Below are 27,480 nucleotides of genomic sequence, written 5' to 3'. Positions count from 1 at the left end.
CCAAGTTCACTCAACCAATTTTCATAAGGCATGCTCCCCAATCCAGGCAACATCCTTGTAAATCTCCTCTGCACCCTTTTTATGGCTTCAACATCCTTCCTATAGAACATCCGACCAGAACTGAGCACAGTACTACAAGTGGGGTCTGACCAGGGTCCTATATTGATTCCTTGATTCCTAAATTCAATTCCATGATTGATGAAGGCCGATATACCGTACGCCTTCTTAACCACAGAGTCTACCTGCACAGCTGCTTTGAGCGTCCTATGGACTCGGACCCCAAGATCCCTCTGATCCTCCACACTGCCAAGAGTCTAACCATTAGTACTATATTCTGCCATCATATTTGACCTACCACTTCACACTTATCTGGGTTGAACTCCATCTGCCACTTCTCAGCCCAGTTTTGCATCCTGTCAATGTCCCGCTGTAATCTCTGACAGCCCTCCACACTATCCACAACACCTCCAACCTTTGTGTCATCAGCAAACTTACTAACCTATCCCTCCACTTCCTTATCCAGGTCATTTATAAAAATCACGAAGAGTAGGGGTCCCAGAACAGATCCCTGAGGCACTCCACTGGTGACCAACCTCCATGCAGAATATGACCTGTCTACAACTACTCTTTGCCTTCTGTGGGCAAGCCAGTTCTGGATCCACAAAGCAATGTCCCCTTGTATCCCATTCCTCCTTACTTTCTCAATAAGCCTTGCATGGGGTACTTTGTCAAGTGTCTTGCTGAAATCCATATACACTACATCGACTGCTCTTCCTTCATCAATGTGTTTAGTCACATCCTCAAAAAATTCAATCAGGCTCGTAAGGCATGACCTGCCCTTGACAAAGCCATGCTGACTATGCCTAATCATATTATACCTCTCCAAATGTTCATAAATCCTGCCTCTCAGGATCTTGTCCCTCAACTTACCAACCATTGAGGTAAGACTGACCGGTCTATAATTTCCTGGGCTATCTCTACTCCCTTTCTTCAATAAGGGAACAACATCCGCAACCCTTCAATCATCGCCAGAGACTCAGCAATCTCCTCCCTCGCCTCCCACAGTAGCCTGAGGTACATCTCATCAGGCTAGATGCAGGAAGATTGTTCCTGATGTTGGGGAAGGCCAGAATGAGAGGTCACAGTTTAAGGATAAAGGGGAAGCCCTTTAAGACCGAGATGAGGAAAAACTTCACACAGAGGGTGGTGAATCTGTGGAATTCTCTGCCACAGGAAACAGTTGAGGCCAGTTCATTGGCTATATTTAAGAGGGAGTTAGATATGGCCCTTGTGGCTAAAGGGATCAGCGGGTATGGAGAGAAGGCAGGTACAGGGTTCTGAGTTGGATGATCAGCCATGATCATACTGAATGGCGGTGCAGGTTTGAAGGGCTGAATGGCCTACTCCTGCACCTATTTTCTATGTTTCTATGGTCCCGGCGACTTATCCATCTTGATGCTTTCCAAAAGCTCCAGCACATTCTCTTTCTTAATATCTACATGCTCAAGCTTTTCAGTCTGCTGCAAGTCGTCACTACAATCACTAAGATCCTTTTCCATAGTGAATACTGAAGTAAAGTATTCATTAAGTACCTCTGCTATTTCCTCCGGTTCCATACACACTTTCCCACTGTCACACTTGATAGGTCCTATTCTTTCATGTCTTATCCTCTTGCTCTTCACATACTTGTAGAATGCCTTGAGCGAACTTCTCCACTTGCTCTCATCCAGCAGCCATGGGGTTGTGCTCTCTCAGCTCTCCTTTCTTACCTAGGCTGCAGGGAAAACTTTAAATATGTATGAACAGAGAGTGTTGCTGGCTGGGAACGTGATGTAACAAAACCATTCTATTGTCATGTTTTTAAACAGCTTGGAACAAGAGAAAGAGGAAGGAATCGAAATAAATGAAACCAGGTGAGAAGTTGTCTAAGTGACTGGATTTTGTTTCTTGTCTTTTCTGTGTATGGAAATAACAATGTTGATTTACTGTTTTTGTCATTATATAATGTATTACAACAGAGAACATTGACATTCTGGAATTGTGGTTTAGTTTTTGAAAGATAACACTAAGGAAAGTTTAGTAGATACTTCTGTAACGTCACTCTCATTAATTTCTTCACTATCGTCCTTACCATTAAGGGATTCAGTTAAAGAGGTACAAATGATCTCATCAATATGAACTTTGCAGAACAAGCCATTGCCCTTTAATGGCAAACAAAGTATGTTTTTTCACTTTGTCAGTCCACAATTTCAGCTGAGGTTCCTAGAGTTGGACTTTAAATGCAGGCTTTCGTATTTGGGTCTATGATGCCTGTACTGTGCATGACGCCAAATTAAACTAGTCTCTTCTACCTGTGCAGGATCCGTATACTGCCATTCCCTGCCTATTTATGTGCCTATCTAAAAGCTTTTTGAATGCCACTGTCGTACCTGCTTCAACTGTCACCCTTGGCAGCAAGTTCCTAGCTTGCTGCACAAAGAAAAATTGCTCTGCACATCTCCCTTAAACTTTCTCCTCCCATGTTAAAGCTCTGTCCTTTAGTATTTGACATTTACACTGGAGGGAAAAAAAAAGATTCTTACTGTCTATTCCATCTTCATCTCTCATAATTTTATAAACTTTCATCAGGTCTTCCCTTGGCCTCTTGACACCCCAGTGAAAACAATCCAGGTTTGTTCCCCTGAGGATAATATGCAATATTGAATATAGAGCCTTTCACATGTGATGTTAAACAAAGGCACTGATTTGCTATTGCATTATTGCTGATCTGTGCCTTTATTTTTCCTGCCTTTAACATCCATCTACAACATATATCCATTTGTTTAACCTGCTAATCTTTGCATTTGGCACTACCCGAATCCTCTGTAGTTTTATGGAGAGAAAGATCTATATCTCCATTGCACCTTTTAAAATTATCTTCTTTTGTCCTTGATTATTCACTGGAGATTATTTATTCTTATGTGCCCTGTTGTTTTAACATATCACTGCTTAATTCTGTATTTGGTAAAATCCATTCAATTGGTTCTGCACCCTCATATCAGACCTTGAGTATGTCCTTGATCTCGGGATGATGCAACAATGCATTTATTGCCTGTTTGAGATTCATTGCGATGAAGATTATTAAGTAGTTGGTTCTATTGAAGCTCTGTCTTGATCATAGCTTCTTTTTTAGTGGTTATTTTTCCTTGGAGCTGCTGGGTTGTTCCATAATTTGTATGTTGCTACTTCCTTTTCACTTTTTTGTACGAACTCTTTTCTCAATCCACTGGAGTTGTTGCCAAACTCAAACGTATTTATTTTTGATATATTTTAAATAGAATAATAATATAAAATTCTTGCTATTGTTGTGAACTTGAAGTTTTGCTGTAAAATTCTGTTTGTAGGAGGATTAACATGCATTGGACATGCATATTAACAATCATTGGATCAGGCAGCACCACCACTTCACGTCATTTTATTTCCCTCTTGCTAAATGCTCCTGTAGAATGTTGACATTTCACTCAGTAGAGATCATTACATGATCAAAGGTTTTAAAAAACTAGTGTTGGTGGACTGGTGTAGCTTAACATAATAACATTCTAGTTAAGTGTTGATAACATTCCTTCGTGGTGGGGAGGGGAAATGACTGGTACTTTTATTTGTCAGTCCCTTATCTAGACTAATCCAGTGTTTTATTGATCAGAAGCATCCCTTGTTTGTAGATAGTAGGAAATAATGATGTCTGTAACTACAGTTCCCTGAGAGATGTTCATTGATAACCAAAAAATAAAGTTGGAAATGCAGTTCCCCACTCAATCAGATAGCTTCCAGGGTTACCTAACTCCAGAAACTTGAGAGTGTCAGGAGGCAGAAGTGAGTGTAGTTGCCATCACAGATGGGAAACTGTGTGGGATGCTGAGAGGTCTGAAGGTAGATAAGCAACCTGGACCAGATGCTGTGCACCCCAGGGTACTGAAAGAGGTGGCTGAAGTGATTGTGGAGGCATTAGTAATTATCTTTCAAGAACCACTAGATTCTGGAATGGTTCTGTAGGACTGGAAAATTGCAAATGTCGCTTCACTCTTTAAGAAGCGAGGGATGCAGAAGGAAGGAAATTATAGGTCTATTAGTCTGATCTCAGTGGCTGTGACAATGTTGGAGTCCATTCCTTAAGGATGAGGTTTCAGGGTTCTTGGAGACACATGATAAAATAGACCATAGTTTCCTTAAGGGAAAATCTTGCCTGACCAATCTGTTGGAATTCTTTGAGGAAATAACACGTAGGATAGACAAACAAGAGTCAATGGATGTTGTTTACTTGCATTTTCAGAAGGCCTTTGACAAAGTGCTGCACATTAAGCTGCTTAACAAGATAAGAGCCCATGGTATTACAGGAAATATATAGCGTTGGTAGAAGATTGGCAGGAGGCAAAGAGGAGTGATAAAGGGGTCTTTTTCTGGTTGGCTGCCAAAGTGATGGTGTTCTGGGGGTCAGTGTTGAGGTTGCTTCATTTCACATTATACTTTAATGACTTGGATGACAGAATTGATGGCTTTGTGACCAAGTTTGCAGACGATATGAATATAGGTGGAGGGGCAGGTAGTGTTGAGGAAGCTGGGAGTCCATAGATGGATTGAGACTGATTAGGAGAATGGGCAAAGAAATAGCAGATGGAATATAGTGTAGGGAAGTGCATGGTGATGCACTTCGGTAGAAAGAAAAAAGACATAGATTGTTTTCTGTACAGGGAAAGAATTTAAATATCCAAGTGAATTCTTAAGGGAATCCTTATACAGTATTCCTTAAAGGTTAACTTCCAGTTTGAGTTGACGATAAAGATGGCAAAGCATTGTTAGCTTTCATTTTGAGAAAACTAGAATATAAAGGCAAAGATGTAATGCTAAGGCTTTATATGGCATTGGTCAGAGCACACTGGAATATTGTGAGCAGATTTGGGCCCCTTACCTAAGAAAAGATGTGCTGGCATTAGAGAGGATCCTAAGGAGGTTCATGAGTATGACTCTGGGAATGAAAGGTTTAATATATGAGGAGCATTTGATGTCTCTGGGCCTGGAGTTTAGAAGAATTAGGGGGCAATTTCATTGAAACCTATCAAATCTTTAAAGGCCTTGATAGAGTGGATAGAAACATAGAAATCCTACAGCACAATACAGGCCCTTCGGCCCACAAAGTTGTGCTGAACATGTCCCTACCTTAGAAATTACTAGGGTTACCCATAGCCCTCTATTTTACTAAGCTCCATGTACCTATCCAAAAGCCTCTTAAAAGACCCTATCGTATCCACCTCCACCACCGTTGCCGGCAGCCCATTCCACACACTCACCACTCTCTGAGTAAAAAAAACTTACCCCTGACATCTCCTCTGTACCTACTCCCCCCCGCATCCTAAACCTGTGTCCTCTTGTGGCAACCATTTCAGCCCTGGGAAAAAGCTTCTGACTATCCATATGTGGAGAAGTCAGTCCTGACGAAGGGTCTCAGCCCGAAACGTCGACTGTACCTCTTCCTAGAGATGCTACCTGGCCTGCTGCGTTCACCAGCAACTTTGATGTGTGTTGCTTGAATTTCCAGCATCTGCAGAATTCCTCGTGTTTGTGGAGAAGTCTAGTGGGGGAGTCCAGGATGAGATGGCACAGCCTCAGAATAGAGGGATGTCCATTTAAAACCGAGGAAGAATTTCTTTAGCCAGAGGGTGGTGAATCTATGGAATTCATTACCACAGACAGTTGTGCAAGCTAAATCATTGGATATATTTAAAGCAGAGATTGACCGGTTCTTGATTATGCAGGGTATCAAAGGTTACAGGGAAAGACAGGAGAATGGGGTTGAGAGGGATAATAAGTCAGCCCTGATGGAATGGTAGAACAGACTCAACGGGCTAAATAGCCTAATTCTGCTCCGATGTTTTATGGAGTCTCAAACACAGAAAAAGAGGTGTCTATTACAAACTAATTTCAATCGTATTTCAAGATTGCACTCAAATATCATCAAAGTTATTATGGTTGATCCTCCTCTACTAAATTATGATCTGATTACTGTAATCAACAACAACTCTCACTCAACTCTGAAATAACACTAGAGTGTCATGCCAGTTTAATTTCTCTGGCAGTTAAAGATATTCGAGTCTCCATGCTGGCAAGAAATTCAGTTTTAGTTATGTGCCAAAGAAACTTCTCTTTGAGTTTACATTTCCTAGCAGGTTGAGAAATACTCTGTGAAATATTTTCTTTGCCTAGCCCTTTGATGTTAATTGTTTGAACATATTGTGAAAAGTAAGTTTGAAATCTGACATTGTAATTTACTATTCTTCTCTGCCACATTTCCCTTTATCGTCATTAAGTTGTTTTGAGGTGCAGAAAATTCATCTCTGTGCTGGAGGGGCAGGTATTCGGAGTGAGGGAGGGGTAATGGTTGAAACACGTGAATCTGAGGTTCATTTCAACCATATTTAGAAAGATGCATTGCACAAATATTACCTGACTGTTACACCACCTTTATGGAGACAGCAGCTCTCTCTTAGCTTGGGTTAAGAATGACTTTCACTCACCTCTAGGGTGATTGATGAGGAAAATATGGGACTGAGAGACCCTGTCACTAGTGGAACGGGAGATCAGGGAGCATCTGTGGAGGGGAAATGGGGAGTCCAGATGAAGGGTCATGACCCAAAATGTCAACTGTCCATTTCTCTCCACAGATGCTGCCTGATCTACGGAATTCCTCCTGCACTTTGTTCATTATCCACAATAGCCCTTCAGTTTTGGGCTTGAGAAATCGGTTGACTCTGAATTCAGCTTGTGAATGTGTGTATATTACATCTGCATGCCACAATTTAATGACTGAAGTTGGAACAACTCCCTGGGTTCTGAAGTGGAGGGTTGTAGAGGTTCCCATTTGACCGGTAGAAGCTCTACTTCAGTTGGAGGAAAGGTGCAGCATTCTGATGTGAGGGATGGTGAAAAGAGTTGGGGTAATGATTTAGTTGATGTTTGTCATTGGTTTGCACTGAGATTAGCATGTTGTTTCAGAATCACTGGCATATGTCATGAAGTTTGTTGTTTTGCGGCTGCAGTGCAGTGCAATACATAATTTTAAAAAACTATAAATTATAAGAGTGTGTATTTGTAGGCAGATGTAGCGTAAGTGCGAGAGGTCCAGTCCAAGACCCCTACCAGGCCACCACCACCAGGGCCTGAACCCCTGACTGCCACACCGCAGAGCCAAGGTGGTTCTGGGTGTTGGCCTCCGATGTTCCCAGTGTCGCAAGTTACCCAGCAATCAAACATTGTCAACAGATGATTGCGATCACATCTTGAATCAGAAGACATAGAGTCATGATGCACCACAGCAACGTCACCGCAGAACTGAGCCGTTCGGAAAATATGAGTTCAAACCCCACCTTCGCAACTCTCAGATGGCACAAAGGTAATTGTATCACCTTGTACACTGGAAATGCAAGTTTGAACCTCACCTTGGGGCACGCAACACTGGCTGTTGCAATCAGAGAGAAGATTATAGCTAAACTGGCAACTGTCAATCAACAAACTAGGCTCTCAGTGATAAAATTCCATCACACAGCATACTAGAAGCAGCACTCCTCACAAATGCAACCTCCAACATGACTGAGACCTGATATATCACCAACAGCAGTCTTAAAAATGCTGGGCTACAAAATTAAATAATGTACAGTGAAGAGTACTGTTATAACCACCACCCCCACCCTCCGGAGATGACAATTGGAAGCCAAGCTGAAAACCACAAGGGTGGAGGTCAGCAGACTAACTAAGCTGCAGAAAGGTGGGAAGACAAAAGACTCATCTTGGCTACGAAGGAAGTACGGAGGTATGTCCATAGCTGGAAACTGCCAAGCGACATTTAACAGCTTTGGCTTCCAGACTACAGAGGTACACTAAGGACACAGAGGCCAGGTGAATAAATGCGCTCTTCTCCAAAGAACCAGGAAAAATATTTGCACAGTTCCGGAGCAACAACGTGCCAGTACCTGAACCAATTAAAACAGCAACTGAAGAGTACAGGTAGAGTATATAGGAGAAAGAAGCGTCACATAACACCAGTGCGCAATGTCTGAAAGACCTACAAGTAAGTCTCTGCAATCTCCCAGAGGAAGAACTAGTCACCATCACAGTAGTAGATGTCCAGCAAAGGAGAGCAAGTATGAAGAACTGGACATCACTAGGGCCTGTCATGATTCTCACCTATTGGCTGAAGAAACTAACAACATTACACACACAGCTGGCAGCTCAAATGAACCTGCTGCTTGAAGCCGGCCCCCACACTGACTGGCTAACGCAAGGGAGGACAGTACTCATAATGAAGGATCCACACAAAGGAGCAACACCATCAAACTACCAGCCTATAACCTGTCAACAACATGGAAGCTCCAATCAGGCATCATAGCCACCAGGCTGAAGGACGTGTGTGTAAATCCCTGAGCCCTGCTCGGTGGGGCGGGGGAGGGGAGGGGGTTGGGAATCAGGCATCATTGCCACCAAGCTGAAGGACGTGTGTGTAAATCCCTGAGCCGAGCCCTGCTCGGCGGGGATTGGGAATGGAACCAGGGGCTCCAAGCACAAAGCAGATATGCGACACTGCAAGACCAGGCAAGCCAACGTAAGCACGGGCTGGATCAACTACCAGAAAGCATACGACTCAATGCCTCACAATGGATCCTGAATGCCTGTCTCCGTACAAGATCAGCAAGATACTAAGGACCTTCATCAAGAACTCACTGGGCTGTTGGAGTACAATGCTAGAAGTTAACTCAAAGCCAATAGCACAAGTGACCATCAGATGTGTAATATACCACAGAGGTGCACTATCCCCACTGCTGTTCTGCATAGGCTTGAACTCCCTCTGCCAGATCATCTCAAAGAATGGATATGGGTACAGATACAAGAGTGGAGTGACCATCAGCCACCTCCCGTACATGGTTGACATCAAGCTGCATACCAGATATGAAAGAAAAATTGACTCACTAATCCACCTGACGAGGGTGTACGCAGAGACATCAGGATGTCATTTGGACTGGAAACGTGCAGCTGGACGGTAGTGAAAAGAGGCAAACTCATCAAGACTGAAGAAGTCGAGTTACCTGAAGGCCACATATCAGGCGTACAATACAAATACCTGGGGATCCTGCAGAGCATGGAAGCCACGATGAGGACACAAGGTGCAGTCTATCCAAGTACATCCAAAGAGTGAGACAGGTCCTAAAAAGCCAGCTGAACGGGAAGAACAAGATCAGAGCCATCAATACATTTGCCCTACCAGTCATCAATAGTGTGCTGGTCAAGGAACGACCTGGAAGCCACTGACGTTAAGACCCAGAAGCTACTAACAATATATGGAGGATCCCGCCCAAAGTCCATGTCGAGTGACTGTACACCTGCCAGAATAAAGGAGGACAGGGACTTGGAAGTGTCAAGGCCACAGTCCTGGAAAATTTGTGAAACATCCATGAGTATGTCAGGAAGGTGGCCCCTAAGGACGACCTGCTAGGAGACACCTCAGACAGCAGGCAGGGGATATGGAAATGGAAGTAGGTGAAGCAGAGCCAGAGGCCAGGGCAGGACAAGCCGCTGCATGGGATGTACCATCGCCAGATATCAGAGGTGGCTGATGTGAAGTCCTACCAATGGCTGGAAATGGCAGGGCTGAGGTACAGCACAGAGGCGCTGCTTATGGCTGCACAAGAACCAGGCGCTGGGCACAAGAGCAATAGAAGCAGGGGTGTATCACCCCAGACGAGACCCAAGATGCAGACGGCAAGGAATCCGCTGAAGCCATCCAGCATGTAGTAGCAAGGTGCACGATGCAGGCAGGGACGGCATAGACTGAACAGGACTACCAAGTTGCAGGAATTATGTACGGGAACATCTGCGCTGAGTATGGATTGGACACTCCCAAGTCCAAATGGGAAACACCGGAGAAGGTAGTGAAGAACGACAGAGCTAAGATCCTGTGGGACTTACAAATACAGACTGATAAGCAGGTATTGACCAACCAACCAGACTTAGTAATACTGGACGAGGAACAGAAGAAAGCAATAGTATAGATGTGGCAATCCCAAGTGACAGCAACATCAGAAAGAAAGAATATGAGATGCTAGAGAAATACCAGGGTTTGAAAGAGCAGATAGAAAGGATGTGGAAGCTTAAGGCCAGAGTAATCCCTGTGGTGATAGGAGTACTTGGGACTTTGCACCTGAACTGGGAGAGTAACTCCAAAATATCCTGGGAACATCTAAGACCTCGGTCCAGAAGAGCGCACTACTAGGAACAGCAAGGATGCTGAGCTGAACCCTCAAGCTCTCAGGCCTCTGGTAGAGGACCTGAGATTGAGGGAAAAATACACATAAACACCACCCATAAGCGGTGAGATAAAATATACATAATGTATACATAATTAAATAAGTAGTGCAAAAAGTGAGGAAAAATATGGAGAGGTAGTGTACATAGATACATTGTCTTTTCTGAAATCTGATGGCAGAAGGGAACAAGAATTTTTAGTGTGTATCTTCAGCGCCTATGCCCCCTCCATGATGGTAGCGATGAAAAGAGGGCATGTGCTGGGTGATGGGCGTCCTTAATGACAGATATCGACCTTTTGAGGCATCGTCTTTTGAAGATGTTCTCAATGCTGGGGAGGCTAGTGCCCAGATGGAGGTGGCTGAGTTTGCTAACCTTCCCTACCTTTTACTGATTTTGTGCAGTGGCCCCTCTGTACCAAACTGTGATGCAATCAGTTAGAATGCTCTCCACAGTACATCTGTAGAAATTTGCTAGAGTGTTTGGTGACACATCAAATCTCCTCAAGCTCCTAATGAAATATAGTCGCTATCGTGCCTTTTATGTAATTGCATCAGTATGTTGGGCCCAGGATAGATCTTCAGAGATGTTGACACCCAAGAAGTTCAAACTGCTCACCCTCTGCACTACTGCTCCCTCGGAGGACTGATGTATGTTCCCTTGACTTCCCCTTTCTGAAGTTCACAATCAATTCCTTGGGTTTACTGATGCTGAGTACAAGGTTGCTGATCTTTCTCATCTCTGTACGCCTCCTCATCACCATCTGAAATTTTGCCAGCAATAGCTGTGTCACCGGCAAATTTATAGATGGCTTTTAAGCTGTTGTTTCCAATCCACACTGACTGTGGTCTCTCCATGAGGAAATTGCAGAGGGAGGTACAGAAGCCCTGGTTTTGGAGGTTGTTGATTAATATTGAGGGTATAATGCTGTTGAACGCTGAGCTGTAATCAATAAACAGCAGCCTGATGTAGGTATTCTTGTTCTTTAGATGGTCAAGGCTGAGTGAAGAGCTAGTGAGATTGCATCCGCTGTAGATCTATTGTAGCAGTAGGCAAATTGCAGCAGCTCTAGGTCCTTGCTTAAGCAGGAGTTGAATCTGGCCATGACCAACCTATCAAAGCTCTTCATGACAGTAGGTAGTCTGGGTTATAGTCATTGAGGCAGCTCACCCTGCTGTTCTTGGGCATTGGTATGATTGTTGCTCTTCTAAAGGAAGAGTGGGAGTCTCCAACTACAGTACTGAGAGATCGAAGATGCCTGTTGGTTGGCACAGATGTTCAGTGCTTTACCAGGAAAACCAGTGGAGCCTGACGCTTTGTGTGGGCTCACCATCTTGAAAGATGTTCTGACATTGGTCTCCGAGACAGAGATCATAGAGTTGCCAGATGTTGCTGGGATTTGCACAGGTGTATTTTTATTCTTCCTTTTCAAAGCGTGCATAAAAGGCATTGAGTTTATCAGGAGAGAAGCATCACAGCCATTCATGACATTAAGTTTTGCCTTGTAGGAAGTAATGGTTTGCAAACCCTTTCAGAGCTAACATATATCCAATTCCATCTGAATCTGAATTTTTTTTCACTCTTCAAGTAGCCTTCCATAGGTCATACCTGGAGTTCTTGTATAGTTCTGGATCACCAGTCTTGAACTCCATAGATCTAGCCCTCGGCAGACTACGAATCTCATGGTTCGTCCACAGCTTTTGGTTTAGGTATGTCTGGTACGTCCTCATCCGCACAGGTCTTGATGAAGTCAGTGACAACTGTGGCGTATTCATTCACATCTGAAGGTGAATCCCAGAATATTATCCATTCCACCAATTCACAGCAGTCCTGAAAGTGCTCGTTCACCTCCTCAGACCATCCCCATGTGGCCCTCATTCTCTGCCTGTACATCAGGAGTAGAAGTACAGCAAGATGACTTGCCAAAGTGTGGGCATTGGATTATATGGTAAGCCTTTTTAATGGTGTAACAGTAGATAAGTATGTTGGCTCCTCTGGTTCCACAGTTGATATGTTGGTGGCAGTTGTTCAGAGACTTCATCAAGCTGACTTGGTTGAAGTACCCTGTAGTGACTGGGAAGGCATCAGGGTGTGCTGTTTCGTGACTGCTGATCATAGTGCTCAGTTCCTCCAGTGCCCACCTGACTTTGGCCAGAGGTGGAAAGTACACCACTACCAGGATGGCAGCGGAAAACTCCCCCGGCAGATAAAGTCATTTGATATTCCAGGTCAGGTGAGCAGTTGAGCAGGTTTGAGACAGAACTGCCATGTAAGTGCACCACAATGAGTTAATCATGAAGCATTCTATACCTCCTCTACCTTTAAGAGGCTCTGCTATGTTGTCCATGCAGTAGTCGGTGAAGCCTTCAGGCTCCAGCGCTGCATCCAAAATGACAAGGGTGAACCATGTTTCTGTGAAGCAAAGTTCACAGCAGTCCCTGATGTTCCCCTGGTACTTCAATCTTGCTCTGAAGTCTTACATTTTATTTTCCAGGGATTGAACTTTCGCCAACAGGGTAGTAGGGAGAAAGGGTTCTAAGGGCTCTGCAGTTCAATTTTACTTGCAGCCTAGCACATTTTCTCTTTAAGGGAGACTGCACTTGTGACCTGAGTCTACAGTTCAGGGTCCACCGATTTTGAGGATCAATAGATTTTTTTTTAAGATCATGGCTTGTGTTCCAGCATATAGAAGGTCCAAGATGGAGTTCCACATTCCTCGATTAAGTGACTCTTATTTAGGTGTTAATATTACTGCTTGTCTTTGCACAGTGAGATTTGGGAAGTAGCTGTTTGGCCACTGGAGGGTGGTGATTGAGGCACACCCTAACAATAATTCCTGTGGGACGTATCTGGGAGACCCTTCTGCATATGCTTCGTGTGTGTGTATGTATGAGAGAGAGAGAGAGAGAGGTGGACTTGTGTGTGTGTGTATGTGTGTCTGAGAAACTGTAGGTGGATATATGTTTGTGTGAGGGAGAGAAAGAGAGAGACTGTATGTGCGTCAGAGCCTTTTGCCATTTTCCACAAGCATCGATGTTTCAACCGTGGGTCAGCTGATAGTGCAGTCTTTTAATTCAGGGGTGATTGAACCATAGGGGAAGTACAAACATTTGTACATGATTGATTGTAAATCTGTTTAGACAGCCTGCTTGTATGAAAGCAAATGAGTAACTGCCCTCTCCCTTGCCAAAGCTTGTGGAAATTCATCTATTTTAGTTGTAGTGCCTGACACTTAATTAATTTGGGAAAGTCTTGAGTTCAAAACTAATCTAACCAGAAACACAAGAGATTCTGCAGATGCTGGAAATCCAATGTAATCATTGTTTGCATTATTCACTGTGATTAAGGCAAGAGAATAAAACACCCCTGATGGAATGGTGGAGCAGACTCATTGGGCCGAATGGCTGAATTCTGTTCCTGTGTTTTATGGAGACTCAAACATAGAACAAGAGGAGCCTTTTACAATAGGACATACATTAATTTCAATGGTATTTCTAGATTGTACTCATGATGAAGTCAGTATGGAAATATCAAAGTTATTATGATTGATTCTCTTCTAAATTATGATCCGATTACTGCAATCAACAACAACTTCTCACTCACCGTCAGCAAAACCAAAGAGCTGACTATTGACTACAGGAAGAAGACAGAGGTCCCTAAGGTAGTCCTCTTTAAGGAACAGAGGTGGAGAGGGTCAGTAGCTTTAAGTCCAGGATCTATTCTGTGACTAGCATATAAGTGTCATCACAGAGAAAGCATGACCGTGTCACTGCTTCCTTAGAAGTTGCATAGATTTGACGTGTCACCAGAAACTTTGACAAACCTCTCTAGCTGCACAATGCAGAGCATCTTAACTGGTTGCCTGGTACACAAGCATCAATACTCAGGAATGGAAAAACCAACAGAAAGAGGTGTGCATCCATCATCAGACATTCTCACTATCCAGGGCATGTCCTCTTCTCATCCTACCATCAGGAAGGACCCACACCAACAGGTTCAGTAACAGTTATTACCCTACAACCATCAGGATCCGGAACTGGGGTGGATAACGAATCAATTCTTCTCGGGCTTCCAGCCAGGCACAGGTATTGATTGTAACTGATGTTTCAATGACACACTTTACCGTCTTCATCAGGGATGATGCCTGGGCATGTCTAGTCCGATGGTATTTATACCCCCGTTTCCTATCTCTTCTGATTGGATACTCCTCATCCAATCAGGTTTTCACTGTCCCACCTTGTTTGCAATTGAATTCCAGTTCTTACTTAGAACAAGTCCTTCATCTTTATTAAAATTATTTTCCTCTAGTTTAATGTAAATGGCTTCCTTCACCAGGTGGTCCCAAATGGGGTGGATAATTTTATTCATTAGAACTGATTCTATGACCTTATAGACTGACTTTCAAGATCTCTTTACAACTTATTTTCTCAGTATTATTTTTATTTGCACAATTTGTCATCTGTTGCACACTTGTTGTTTGTCAATCTTTATTTGTTTACCTATAGTTTTTCCTGTAAATGCTTGCAAGAAAATGAATCTCAAGGTAGTATATTTTTTATTTTGAGATACAGCACAGTAACAGTTCCTATCAGCCCACTAGCTCACATTGCCCACCTATGTGTCCAGTTAAGCAACTAACCTGTACATCCTTTAAATACGGGATGAAACCAGAGCACCTGGATGAAACCCACACAGCTGGTCACAGGAAGAGCATACAAACTTCTTACAGGCAGCAGTGGGATTGAACCCTCGTCATTGGTGCTGTCATCATACTTTGATAATAAATTTACTTTGAATTTTATCACATTGTGGCTGAAAACATGTTTTTCCCCATTGAGCAGAAAATATTGGAACTGTCTATCAGCACAGTGATCACCCGGAAGAGAAGAATGTTACATTTATCCACTTATGTTTTGGCTAGTGGAGCACTGCTTTTAGTTAAGTAACTATTTTTAAATTCCCATTCAGTTAATGATTTCACAGAACGCAGCAGAGATAAGTGGCTACTGGAATATAAACAATGAATCCTCCAGCCACATTGTCAGTTCAGATGAGTTGTGTTTGTAGTTTTGAACTGATAGCAGCCTTTAGATTGTACATTAATGAAGATCCAGCTGCCTTTTAGTAGTTTTGGTGATGCTGAACATCAAAAAAAATACACAATTGCCACCAACTCCACTGGAAAAACAGAGTTATTAATTGTCTTAATTATCTGCAGCTGAAAAAATCTTTTACCATGTCTCATTGTTAATTGCTCAAATAAAGAAACAGAAAAAGCTGGAAGTAAGCAGAAGGGAGTTAAACAAGATTTCAAGACTTGAGATCTTCAAGCATTTTTCTTTTTTCTCTACTGTTGCTACCTGATCTTTACATTTTAATTTGTATTAAAATAATTGTTTCTCTTTGATTTCTTTCACAGTGAATTGAAATTGGCTTTAGTGCAATTACTTTAAAACAGAAGGAGGCGATTTGACCCATCAAGTCCTTGTCAGCTGGCAGCAATCCCACTCCTCCTCTTAGCAGTTCTGTAGTATACCACCTACCCCTTCTCACCCAATTCCTTTTTGCCATTTACCTACACTGATGGTAATTTAAATTGGTCACTTAATGGTTGGAAATCCAGAATGACCCAGGGAAACTTGTATAGTCAACTCCACACAGACGCTACCTGTGTTCAGGATTGAGCTGGGGTCACTGGGGCTGTGAAGCAACCCCTTTTTACCCCTGTGTAACGTTTTCATTTTATAACATCAAACATTATCTTGTATATTTAGAGGCTGAATATTCCATGATTTTTGTTCATGATTTGATTGGCCCCTTGGATAAAATAAAAGATTGCCGCAATGAAAGTAAAGCAGTCTTTAAGTTGTTATCTCTGATATATATTTGATCCCAGGGATCCACGCAGGGCTTTTCTTTAAACACACTGTCATTTTCTGAAGATGGTTACTGAAACAGTAGTCATGGTTATGGTGGCCTCCTGCACAGTGTTTCAAACTAGTGTGGCTCCCTTTGCACTAGATCTCTTGTGGGGTGTGAATTCAGAAAGCATAGTTGCTACACCGACATCTAGGCATCATTCTGGCTGGGTCAGTCTTCCTCTGAAATCTACTTGTTGGGTTAGCTGCAGGAGAAAGATCTGCAGACATTAATCAGAGTGGTCACCATTCTGTGTAACATTTCAATGTTAGCCTTAATGAATTAGGAATATAATTAAATGCTGCACCTTTTAATTATTAACATGATTGGTAATAGTTATTAGATTATTAATTCAGTTAAAGAGGAGCTGCGGTATTCTGGAATTGTGTTGTATGGAATTAGTGTGAGGTGTGTTCAATAACATTCGACTGTTTGAGTTGACAGGTAAGTTACATTGTATTGCTCTAAATGACCTGTCCTAGTGCCCAGGATCCATTGCATTCGCTTGAAATGCACACCAGCCTTTTGTGAAGCATGCTGGGCCATTTAACTTTGAGAGTCAAAACCTTACTGTTGTCACATGGTAAATTGAGTAAATTTGTCAAATTTTTTTCATTGCACATTTGCAAAAATTGTGAATCCTCAGACCGCAACATTAGTTTGAAAGCCCACATTAAACCCCTTGCAAGGCAGTAAACTGCCCCTCATCTGCAGGGGCCTTGACACTGAAGCTGGATTTTGAAACATTATGAGAAACCGTGGTCTGCTGTCATGAGATGAAGTTGTACTCAAAAATGTTAGTGCCATGCACTCAGAATTCCTGACTCTGTTGGTAACAGCCCATCTTTGAGTGAGGTAAATCAGCTAGTACTGCTGACAACGTACCTCTTATTTTATCCCAGCTGATATAAAAGCAAGACCATAAGGCACAGGAGTAGAATTAGGCCATTCGGCCCATTCTGCTCCACCATTTGATCATGGCCAATCCATTTCCCTTCTCAACCTCATTCTCCTGCCTTCTCTCTGTAACCTTTCACACACTGACTAATCAAGGACCTATCAAACTCCACCCTAAATACACCCAATGACCTGGCCTCAACAGCCACCTGTGGCAACGAATTCCACAGATTCACCATCCTCTGGCAAAATGTGGAGAGAATTCAAAGTTCTGAGATTCAACGGGACTTGGGAGTCCTCGTGCAGGATACCCTTAAAATGAACCTCCAGGTTGAGTCGGTGGTGAAGAAGGCAAATGCAATGTTGGCATTCATTTCTAGAGGAATAGAGTATAGGAGCAGGGATGTGATGTTGAGGCTCTATAAAGAACTGGTGAGACCTCACTTGGAGTACTGTGGGCAGTTTTGGTCTCCTTATTTAAGAAAGGATGTGCTGACGTTGGAGAAGGTACAGAGAAGATTCACTAGAATGATTCCAGGAATGAGAGGGTTAACATATGAGGAACGTTTGTCCATTCTTGGACTGTATTCCTTGGAGTTTAGAAGAATGAGGGGAGACCTCAAAGAAACATTTCAAATGTTGAAAGGCATGGACAGAGTGGATGTGGCAAAGTTGTTTCCCATGATGGGGGAGTCTAGTACGAGAGCGCATGACTTAAGGATTGAAGGGCGCCCATTCAGAACAGAGATGCGAAGAAATTTTTTAGCCAGAGGGTGGTGGATCTATGGAATTTGTTGCCACGGGCGTCAGTGGAGGCCAAGTCATTGGATATATTTAAGGCAGAGATTGATGGGTATCTGAGTAGCCAGGGCATTAAAGGTTATGGTGAGAAGGCAGGGGAGTGGGACTAAATAGGAGAATAGATCAGCTCATAATAAAATGGTGGAGCAGACTCAATGGGCTGAATGGACGACTTTTGCTCCTTTGTCTTATGGTCTTAAAAGACATCCCTCTATTGAGGTTTGCCCGCTGGTCCTAGTCTCCCAAACTACTGGAAACATCCTCTCCACATCACATTTCCTGACACTATATTCCATCTGGCACTTCTTTACCTATTCTCCTAATCTGTCTATGTCCTTTTGTAGCCTCCTTGCTTCCTCAACACTACCTCCCCCTCCCCCTATCTTGGTATCATCTGCATACTTGGCCACAAAGCCTACGATTCCATCATCCAAATCATTGTCATATAACAATAAACAGTTCCAACACAGACTCCTGCGGAACTCCATTGCTCACTGACGGCCATTCAGAAAAGGCTCCCTTTAATCCCACTTTTTGCCTCCTGCCAATAAGCCAGTGCTCTATCCATGGCACTATCTTTATGTAATACCATGGGCCCTTACCTTGCGAAGCAGCCTCATGTGTAGCATCTTGTCAAAGGCCTTCTAAAAAGTCCAAGTAAACTAAATAACATCCACTGATTCTCCTTTGTCTATCCTGCTTGTTGGTTCCTCAAAGAATTCTAATGGATTTGTCAGTCAAGATTTTCCCTCGAGGATACCATGCTGACTTTGACCTGTTTTATCATGTGCCTTGAAGTACCCCAAAACCATCATCCTTATGAATCAACTCCAACATCTTCCCAACTACTCAGGTCAGGCCAACTAGCCAATAATTTCCTTTCTTCTGCTTCCCTCCCTTCTTGAAGAGTGGAGTGACATTTGTAATTTTTCAGTCCTCCAGAACCATGCCAGAATCTAATGATTCTTGAAAGAAGCCTCCAGAGTTTCTTCAGCTACCTCTTTCGGAACCCTGGGGGTGTAGTCCAACTGTTCTAAGTGACTTATCTACCTTCAGTCCTTACAGCTTCCCAAGAACCTTCTCCTTAGTAATAGCAACTGCACTCACTTCTGTCCCCGATACTCTTGAACTTTCACTATACTGCTAGTATCTTTCACAGTGAAGACTGATGCAGTAAAACTTATTCAGTTCATCCACTAGTTCTTACCCCCCATTACTACCTCTGCAGCGTCATTTTCCGATGGTCCATTATCTTCTCTTGCCTCTCTTTAACGTTTCCAAGAAACTCCTGCCATTGCTGTTCCACTGTCATCCCTACTATTGTCCCCTTCCAATCAACTTTGTCCAGTTCCTCCCTCTGAAATTGCAGGGTGAATTCTATCATCTTATGATCACTGTCTCCCAAGGGCTCCTTTACCCTAGGCTCCCTGTTAAATCTGGTTTATTACACAAAACCCAATCTCGTTTTGCTGATTCCCCCAGATGGGCTCAACCACAACAGCTCTAAAAAAGCCATCTTGTAGGAATTCTACAAATTCTCTCCCATGGTATCCAAAATGAGCACTAACTTGATTTTCCAAATCTACCTGCATATTGAAATCCCCAGACTATCATAACATTGCCCTTTTGTCATGCATTTTTTATCTTCCATTGTAGTTTGTAACCCACATCCTGGCTACTGTTTGGAGGCTTGTATATAACTCTCATCAGGGTCCTTTTACCCTAACAGTTCCTTCACTCTACCCACAATAATTCTACATCTATTGATTCTAAGTCACCTCTTTCTAAAGATTTGACTTCATTTTTTAACCAGTAGAACCACTCCTCCTCCTCTACATACCTGCCTATACTTCCAATAAAGTTTGTATCCTTGGATGTTAAGCTCCCAACTATAATCTTCTTTCAGCCATTACTCAGTGATGCCCACAACTTCATACCTGCCAATCTCTAACTGCGCTACAAGATCGTCTACCTTATTTCGTATACAACATGCATTCAAATATTATACCTTCAGTCCAGGATTCATCACCCTTTCAGTTTTGCTCCCCATTACACTGCAATTCATTTCATTGACTGCCATTTTGTCCAATCAGCTGCCTGTCCTTCCTGACAGTCTCATTACACACTGCCTCTTCTGGAATACAAACTGCCCCATTCTCAGCCCTATCATTCAGTTTCTCATACTCCTGCCAAATTAGTTTTAACCCTCCCCAAAAGTTCTAGCAAACCTGCCTGCAGAGATATTGGTCCCCCTTGGGTTCAGGTGTAACCCATTCCTTTTACCCAGGTCGTACTTTCACCAAAAGAGTTCCCAGTGATACAGAAATCTGAATCCCTGCCCCCTCAACCAGTTCCTTCGTACGTTCTGTTGGCTACGGTCTTTTATTGATCCTAATGTGTTGGATTTTCTGTGTATGCCTGCAAGAAGATGAATCACAGGGTATATCTGGTGTCATGTATGTACTTTGAACCTTTGTACTTGCTGTTGTTTGTTGTCAGGAGGCAGCTGAAAGAGCTGCAGCAGTGCTACCAGAACAAGCAGCAGGAGAACGAGGACTACAAACAGAAGCTGAGGGGAATGGAAATGTTCTACCAACAACAAATACGCCAGCAGCAAAGCTACGTTGAGGAACTGAGGCAACGCATCCAAGCAACGGACTCACAGGCAGAACAAGAGCTTAAACACGACCAGGAGCAACTCAGGCTGCGGATTGAGGAAAGTATGTAGAGTCACCCTTTTCAGTTTACTTGGGGTTGTGGAAAGGAGATTCTCGTTAGTACTGGGAATTAAATATATTTCATCAATTCTGAACATCGTGTTTTGGCTATACCATTTCTGTTACCAGCAGGATCAAATTCTTTCTGTATTATCATAAAGTAGGAAACAACTTTGCCTTTTAGTTTATTTACATCAGGTTTCTAGTACGAGAGGGCATGACTTAAAGATTGAAGGGCACCCATTCAGAACAGAAAATGCGAAGAAATTTTTTGAGTCAGAGGGTGGTGAATCTATGGGATTTGTTGCCACGGGCAGCAGTGGAGGCCAAGTCATTGGGTGTATTTAAGGCAGAGGTTAATAGGTATCTGAGTAGCCAGGGCATCAAAGGTTATGGTGAGAAGGCGGGGGAGTGGGACTAAATGGGAGAATGGATTAGCTCATGGTAAAATGGCGGAGCAGACTCGATGGGCCGAATGGCCAAATTCTGCTCCTTTGTCTTATGGTCTTATGGTTCCTGGTAGTTCTCAGAATAATTTGTTTCACTTCCCATATACCTGAGCCTAATTTTTTTCTTGCATGCCTATCAACGTCCCTTTGTTCTTTCTGAAATTCACCTACCCTAGGAACAATTTGCAGTGGCTAATTAATATATCAACACATCTTTGGCATTTAGGAGGAAATCATAGCACTTAGGGAAACTCTCATGGTCCAAGAGAGAGTGCAAACTCCACAAAAGCACCACAGGTAGGATTAAACCCAAGTCCTGTGAACTGTGAACTATGAGGTATTAACAGTGCACTACTGCACTTGTCCAGGTGCGTAATTTGTTTCATTGCCATCCCTTTTTGCCTTACTTCATCCAGTGATCATTTCTGTACCCTGTTATGAATGGTCTTTTTTTCATCTCGTTCTGCCCAATTTTTTGTATTTGATCTTGACTTCAGTGTTTCTGTTCATTAACTGGTCATTAATCAGATAGGCAGCTGGTTCTGCAGCAAGGTTGGGCTCACAGAATCATAGTAAGTGTAACCCAGGTTCTGCCAGCTGCGTAAGTCTAGGGAAGGCAAACATGTCCGCCAAACATGTAAAATTAGGGTGCAAAACCTTCTGTTTGTGTGGATGCTGCGTGATTTGTTCCTGTTACGAATCAGTGCCACGAAATAATAGACAGTACACCATATGCAATTAAACAATTTAGCTTTATAATTCTTAAATTGACTAAAGGGTTAGTAAAGAAAAACAAAAAGAAAAGATCCCATTTTAATGAAACAGTCTAGTGTGCTCAAGTTGGAGCTCACGATTTACCTTTCGCCGATCCTCCATCGATTTCCCTGGGCTTCGTTGGCTCCCGGCCCCTCTCCAAGTCCACTCCTTTCTCATGTCTATGACCGCTCCTTTCTGACATCTTTTCTCTCCATCTCCCGCCAAGCAAAGGACCCAGATCACCTTGGTGTCAGGTACACACCACGAAAATACACTCCCCTCAATGGACGGCTCACGCTCCAAAGCACCCGTTATCTCTAACTGTAACACAAACACTGCTTCTACAGAAAGACCATTACGTTAGCAGTGAATCCTTTCCCAGGATGTTACATAAGATTAATTATACATTTTATGAAATTTGTTGCTTAAATAATAGTACAAATACATGAAATTACTGTAAATTACAAGATAAGTAAATAGTGTGTTAAAAAATATATAAGTAGTTAATGTCCATTTAGAAATCTGATTTTGGAGGAGAAGAAACTGTTCTTGAAATGTTAATTGTGGGCCTTTAGATTCCTGTACCACCTCATTGATGGTGGTAATGAGAAGAGGACCTGGTGAGAATCCTTAATGATGGACGCCACCATCCTGAGGCACTGCCTCTTGAAGATGTCCTCGATGCCAGAGGGGATTGTGCCTGCGAAGGAGCTGGCTGAATGTATAACTCTTTGCAACCCCCTTAAGATCTTGTGCATTGGCGGCTCTGTGCCAGGTTGTGATGCAACAAGTAAGAATACTCTCTACAGTACATCTGTAGAAATTTGTAAGAGTTTCTGGAGATGGGAACCGGAGTGATAGGACTGAGGATAGGGATGATGTCTTACAAACAGAGTTAATATATAGTGAGACTGTCAGAAAGGACAGGCAGATGATAGGACAAAGTTGCAGTCAGTGGGATGGGTTGTAGTGTAATAACGGAAGAAAACTGAAAAGAATGGCAAATACAGGACTGTAGGTGTTATATTTGAATGCATGCTGTCCACAAAATAAGGCAGATGATCTAATAGCGCAGTTAGAGATTGGCCGGTGCAGGTTGTAGGTGTGACAGAGTCATACGGCTGAAAGACAATTGCAGTTGGCAGCTTAATATCCAAGGATACACACACTATCGAAAGGACAGGCAGAGGAGGAGTGGCTCTACTGGTAAAAAATGAAATGAAATCTTTAGAAAGAAGTGACATAGGATTAGAAAGTGTTGAATCCTTGTTGGTAGAGTTAAGAAACTGCAAGGGTAAGAAGACCCTGATGGGAGTTATATACAGACCTCCAAACAGTAGTCAGAATATGGTAACAGCATGTCAAAAAGGCAATGTTACGATAGTCATGGGGGATTTCGATATGCAGATAGATTGGGAAAATCAGGTTGCTGTTGGATCCCAAGGGAAAGAATTTGTGGAATGCCTCAGAGATGGCTTTTTGGAGCAGTTCATTGTTGAGCCTGCTAGAGGATCAGCAATTCATAATTGGGTGCTGTGTAATGAACCAGATATGATCAGGGAGCTTCTGGGAGCAATTCAGAAGGTGCAGGATAGATATAGTCCGAAGAAGAGTAATATCCTAAAACAGGATGACACAAACGTGGCTGACAAAGGAAGTCAAAGCCAACATAAAAGCAAAAGAGAGTGCATATAATTTAGCAAAATAAGTGGGAAGTTAGAGGATTGGGAACTTTTTAAAAAACCAACAGAAAGGCAACTAAAAAGCTATAAGGAGGGAAGAGATGAAATATGAAGGTAAGCAAGGCAATAATATCAAAATTGATACCGGAAGTTTTTCAGATATACATAAAGAGAGGTGAGAGTAAGATATTGGACCGCTGGAAAATGACACCGGAGAGATAGTAATGTGGTCAAGGAAATGGTGGACGAACTGAATAAATATTTTGCATCAGGTGTCACTGTGGAAGACACTAGTAGTGTGCCAGAAGTTGAAGAATGTCAAGGGGCAGAAGTGCGTGCAGTTGCTATTACGAGGGAGATGGTGCTTGGGAAACTGAAAGGTCTGAAGGTAGATAATTCACCTGGACCTAATGGAATACACCCCAGGGTTCTGAAAGAGGTAGCTGAAGAGGTTGTGGAGGCATTAGTAATGATCTTTTAAGAATTGTTAGTTTCCAACATGGTTCTGGGGGACTGAGAAATTGCAAATGTCACTCCACTCTTCAAGAAAGGAGGGAGGCAGAAGAAAGGAAATTATAGGCCAGTTAGTCTGACCTCAGTGGTTAGGAAGAACTTGGAATTGATTGTTAAGGATGAGATTTCAGGGTACCTAAAGAAAAAATCTTGCCTGACAAATCTGTTGTATTTCTTTGAAGAAATAACAAGCAGGATAAACAAAGGTGGCTGTTGTGTACTTGGATTTTCAGAAGGACTTTAACAAGATACCACACATAAGGCTACTAAACAAGATAAAAGCCCAGGATATTACAGGAAAAATACTAGCATGGATAGAGCTTTGGTTGATTGGCAGGATGCAGAGTGAGAATAAAGAGATCCTTTTTGGATTGGCTGCTGGTAATTAGTGGTGTTCCACAGGGGTCTGTGTTGGGACAACAATCACTTTAAATTGTAAGTCAATGATTTGGATGATGGAATTGATGGCTTTGTGGCTAAGTTTGCAAACGATATGGAGATTGGTGGAGCAGCAGGTAGCGTTGAGATAGAGATGCTGCAGAAGGACTTCGACAGGTCACGAGAATGGGCAAAGAGATGGCAGATTGAATAGTGTTGAGAAGTATATGTTCATGCACGTTGGTGGAAGGAGTAAAAGTGTAGATTATTTTCTAAATGAGTGTGAAAGAATATGGGGAGAAGGCAGGAGAATGGGGTTGAGAGGGAAATAGATCAACCATGATCAAATGGCCGAGCAGACTCAATGGGCCGAATAACCTAATTCTGCTCCTTTGTCCTATAGATATGCCAAATCTCCTTAAACTCCAAATGAACTAGAGCTGCATTTTGATGACTGCATCACTGTGTTGGGCCCAGTATAGATCCTTCAAAATGTTGACACCATGAACCATTAAGGATGAGGTGATGGCGTACTTGGTGACACAGGACAAGATAGTACAATGTCAGCATGGTTTCCTTCAGGGAAAATCCTGCCTGACAAGCCTGTTGGAAGTTACAAGTAGGATAGATAAAGGGAATGCGGTGGATGTTGTATATTTGGATTTTCAGAAGGCCCTTTGACAAGGTGCCACACATGAGGCTGCTTACCAAGTTAAGAGCCCATGGGATTACAGGAAAGTTACTGGCATGGTTAGAGCATTAGCTGATTGGTAGGAGGCAGAGAGTGGCAATAAAAGAATCCTTTTCTGTTTGGCTGCCAGTGACTAGTGGTGTTCCACAGGGGTGATGTTGGGACCACTTCTTTTTATGCTGTATATGGATGATTTAGATGATGGAATAGATGGCTTTGTTGCCAAGTTTGCAGATGAGCAATGAGGAAGGGTTAGTTAGCAATCTTGTCGTGAGAGGCCCCTTGGGTAACAGTGACCATAATATGATGTAATTCTTTATTAAGATGGAGAGTGACATAGTTAATTCAGAAACAAAGGTTCTGAGCTTAAAGAAAGGTAACTTTGAAGGTATGAGACGTGAATTAGCAAAGATAGACTGGCAAATGACACTTAAAGGGTTGACGGTTGATATACAATGGCAAGCATTTAAAGATTGCATGGATGAACTACAACAATTGTTCATCCCAGTTTGGCAAAAGAATAAATCAGGGAAGGCAGTGCACCCGTGGCTGACAAGGGAAATTAGGGATAGTATCAATTCCAAAGAAGAAGCATACAAATTAGCCAGAAAAAGTGGCTCACCTGAGGACTGGGAGAAATTCAGAATCCAGCAGAGGAGGACAAAGGGCTTAATTAGGAAAGGGAAAAAAGATGATGAGAGAAAACTGGCGGGGAACATAAAAACTGACTTTAAAAGCTTTTATAGATATGTGAAAAGAAAAAGATTGGTTAAGACAAATGTACGTCCCCTACAGACAGAAACAGGTGAATTGATTATGGGAAGCAAGGACATGGCAGACCAATTGAATAACTACTTTGGTTCTGTCTTCACTAAGGAGGACATAAATAATCTTCTGGAAATAGTAAGGGACAGACGGTCCAGTGAGATGGAGGAACTGAGGGAAATACAAGTTAGTAGGGAAGTGGTGTTAGGTAAATTGAAGGGATTAAAGGCAGATAAATCCCCAGGGCCAGATGGTCTACATCCCAGAGTGCTTAAGGAAGTAGCCCAAGAAATAGTGGATGCATTAGTGATAATTTTTCAAAACTCTTTAGATTCTGGACTAGCTCCTGAGGATTGGAGGGTGGCTAATGTAACCCCACTTTTTAAAAAAGGAGGGAGAGAGAAACCAGGGAATTATAGACCGGTTAGCCTAACATCGGTGGTGGGGAAAATGCTAGAGTCAGTTATCAAAGATGTGATAACAGCACATTTGGAAAGTGGTGAAATCATTGGACAAAGTCAGCATGGATTTGTGAAAGGAAAATCATGTCTGATGAATCTCATAGAATTTTTTTGAGGATGTAACTAGTAGAGCGGATAGGGGAGAAGCAGTGGATGTGGTATATTTGGATTTTCAAAAGGCTTTTGACAAGGTCCCACACAGGGGATTAGTGTGTAAACTTAAAGCACATGGTATTGGGGGTAAGGTATTGATGTGGATAGAGAATTGGTTGGCAGGCAGGAAGCAAAGAGTGGGAATAAATGGGACCTTTTCAGAATGGCAGGCAGTGACTAGTGGGGTACCGCAAGGCTCAGTGCTGGGACCCCAGTTGTTTACAATATATATTAATGACTTAGATGAGGGAACTAAATGCAGCAAAGCCAAGTTTGCAGATGACACAAAGCTGGGCGGCAGTGTTAACTGTGAGGAGGATGCTAAGAAGATGCAGGGTGACTTGGATAGGTTAGGTGAGTGGGCACATTCATGGCAGATGCAATTTAATGTGGATAAATGTGAGGTTATCCACTTTGGTGGCAAAAACAGGAAAACGGATTATTATTTGAATGGTGGCTGATTAGGAAATGGGGAGGTGCAACGAGACCTGAGTGTCATTATACACCAGTCATTGAAAGTGGGCATGCAGGTACAGCAGGCGGTGAAGAAAGCAAATGGTATGCTGGCATTCATAGCAAGAGGATTCGAGTACAGGAGCAGGGAGGTACTACTGCAGTTGTACAAGGCCTTGGTGAGACACCTGGAGTATTGTGTGCAGTTTTGGTCCCCTAATCTGAGGAAAGACATCCTTGCCATAGAGGGAGTACAAAGAAGATTCACTAGATTGATTCCTGGGATGGCAGGACTTTCATATGATGAAAGACTGGATCGACTAGGCTTATATTTGTTGGAATTTAGAAGATTGAGGGGGGATCTTATTGAAATGTATAAAATGTATAAAATCCTAAAGGGATTGGACAGGCTAGATGCAGGAAGATTGTTCCCGATGTTGGGGAAGTCCAGAACGAGGGGTTACAGTTTGAGGATAAAGGGGAAGCCTTTTAGGACTGAGATTAGGAAAAACTTCTTCA

General features: G+C 42.7%; 1 protein-coding gene across 1 annotated transcript in view; it reads left to right on the top strand.

The window, feature by feature from the left end:
- stard9 (StAR-related lipid transfer (START) domain containing 9) overlaps positions 1-27,480 on the top strand; it is a 418,409-nt gene that overhangs the window by 320,717 nt on the left and 70,212 nt on the right. Inside the window, exons 21-22 of the mRNA XM_063054195.1 lie at positions 1,869-1,913; positions 20,443-20,663. Coding sequence (XP_062910265.1) covers positions 1,869-1,913; positions 20,443-20,663 — 266 coding nt within the window. The remainder of the gene's footprint in view (positions 1-1,868; positions 1,914-20,442; positions 20,664-27,480) is intronic.

The sequence above is a fragment of the Mobula hypostoma genome, chromosome 1 (assembly GCF_963921235.1).
Source record: "Mobula hypostoma chromosome 1, sMobHyp1.1, whole genome shotgun sequence".
Classification (NCBI taxonomy): Eukaryota; Metazoa; Chordata; class Chondrichthyes; order Myliobatiformes; family Myliobatidae; genus Mobula; species Mobula hypostoma.
This window is presented reverse-complemented; position numbering and strand designations above follow the sequence as displayed.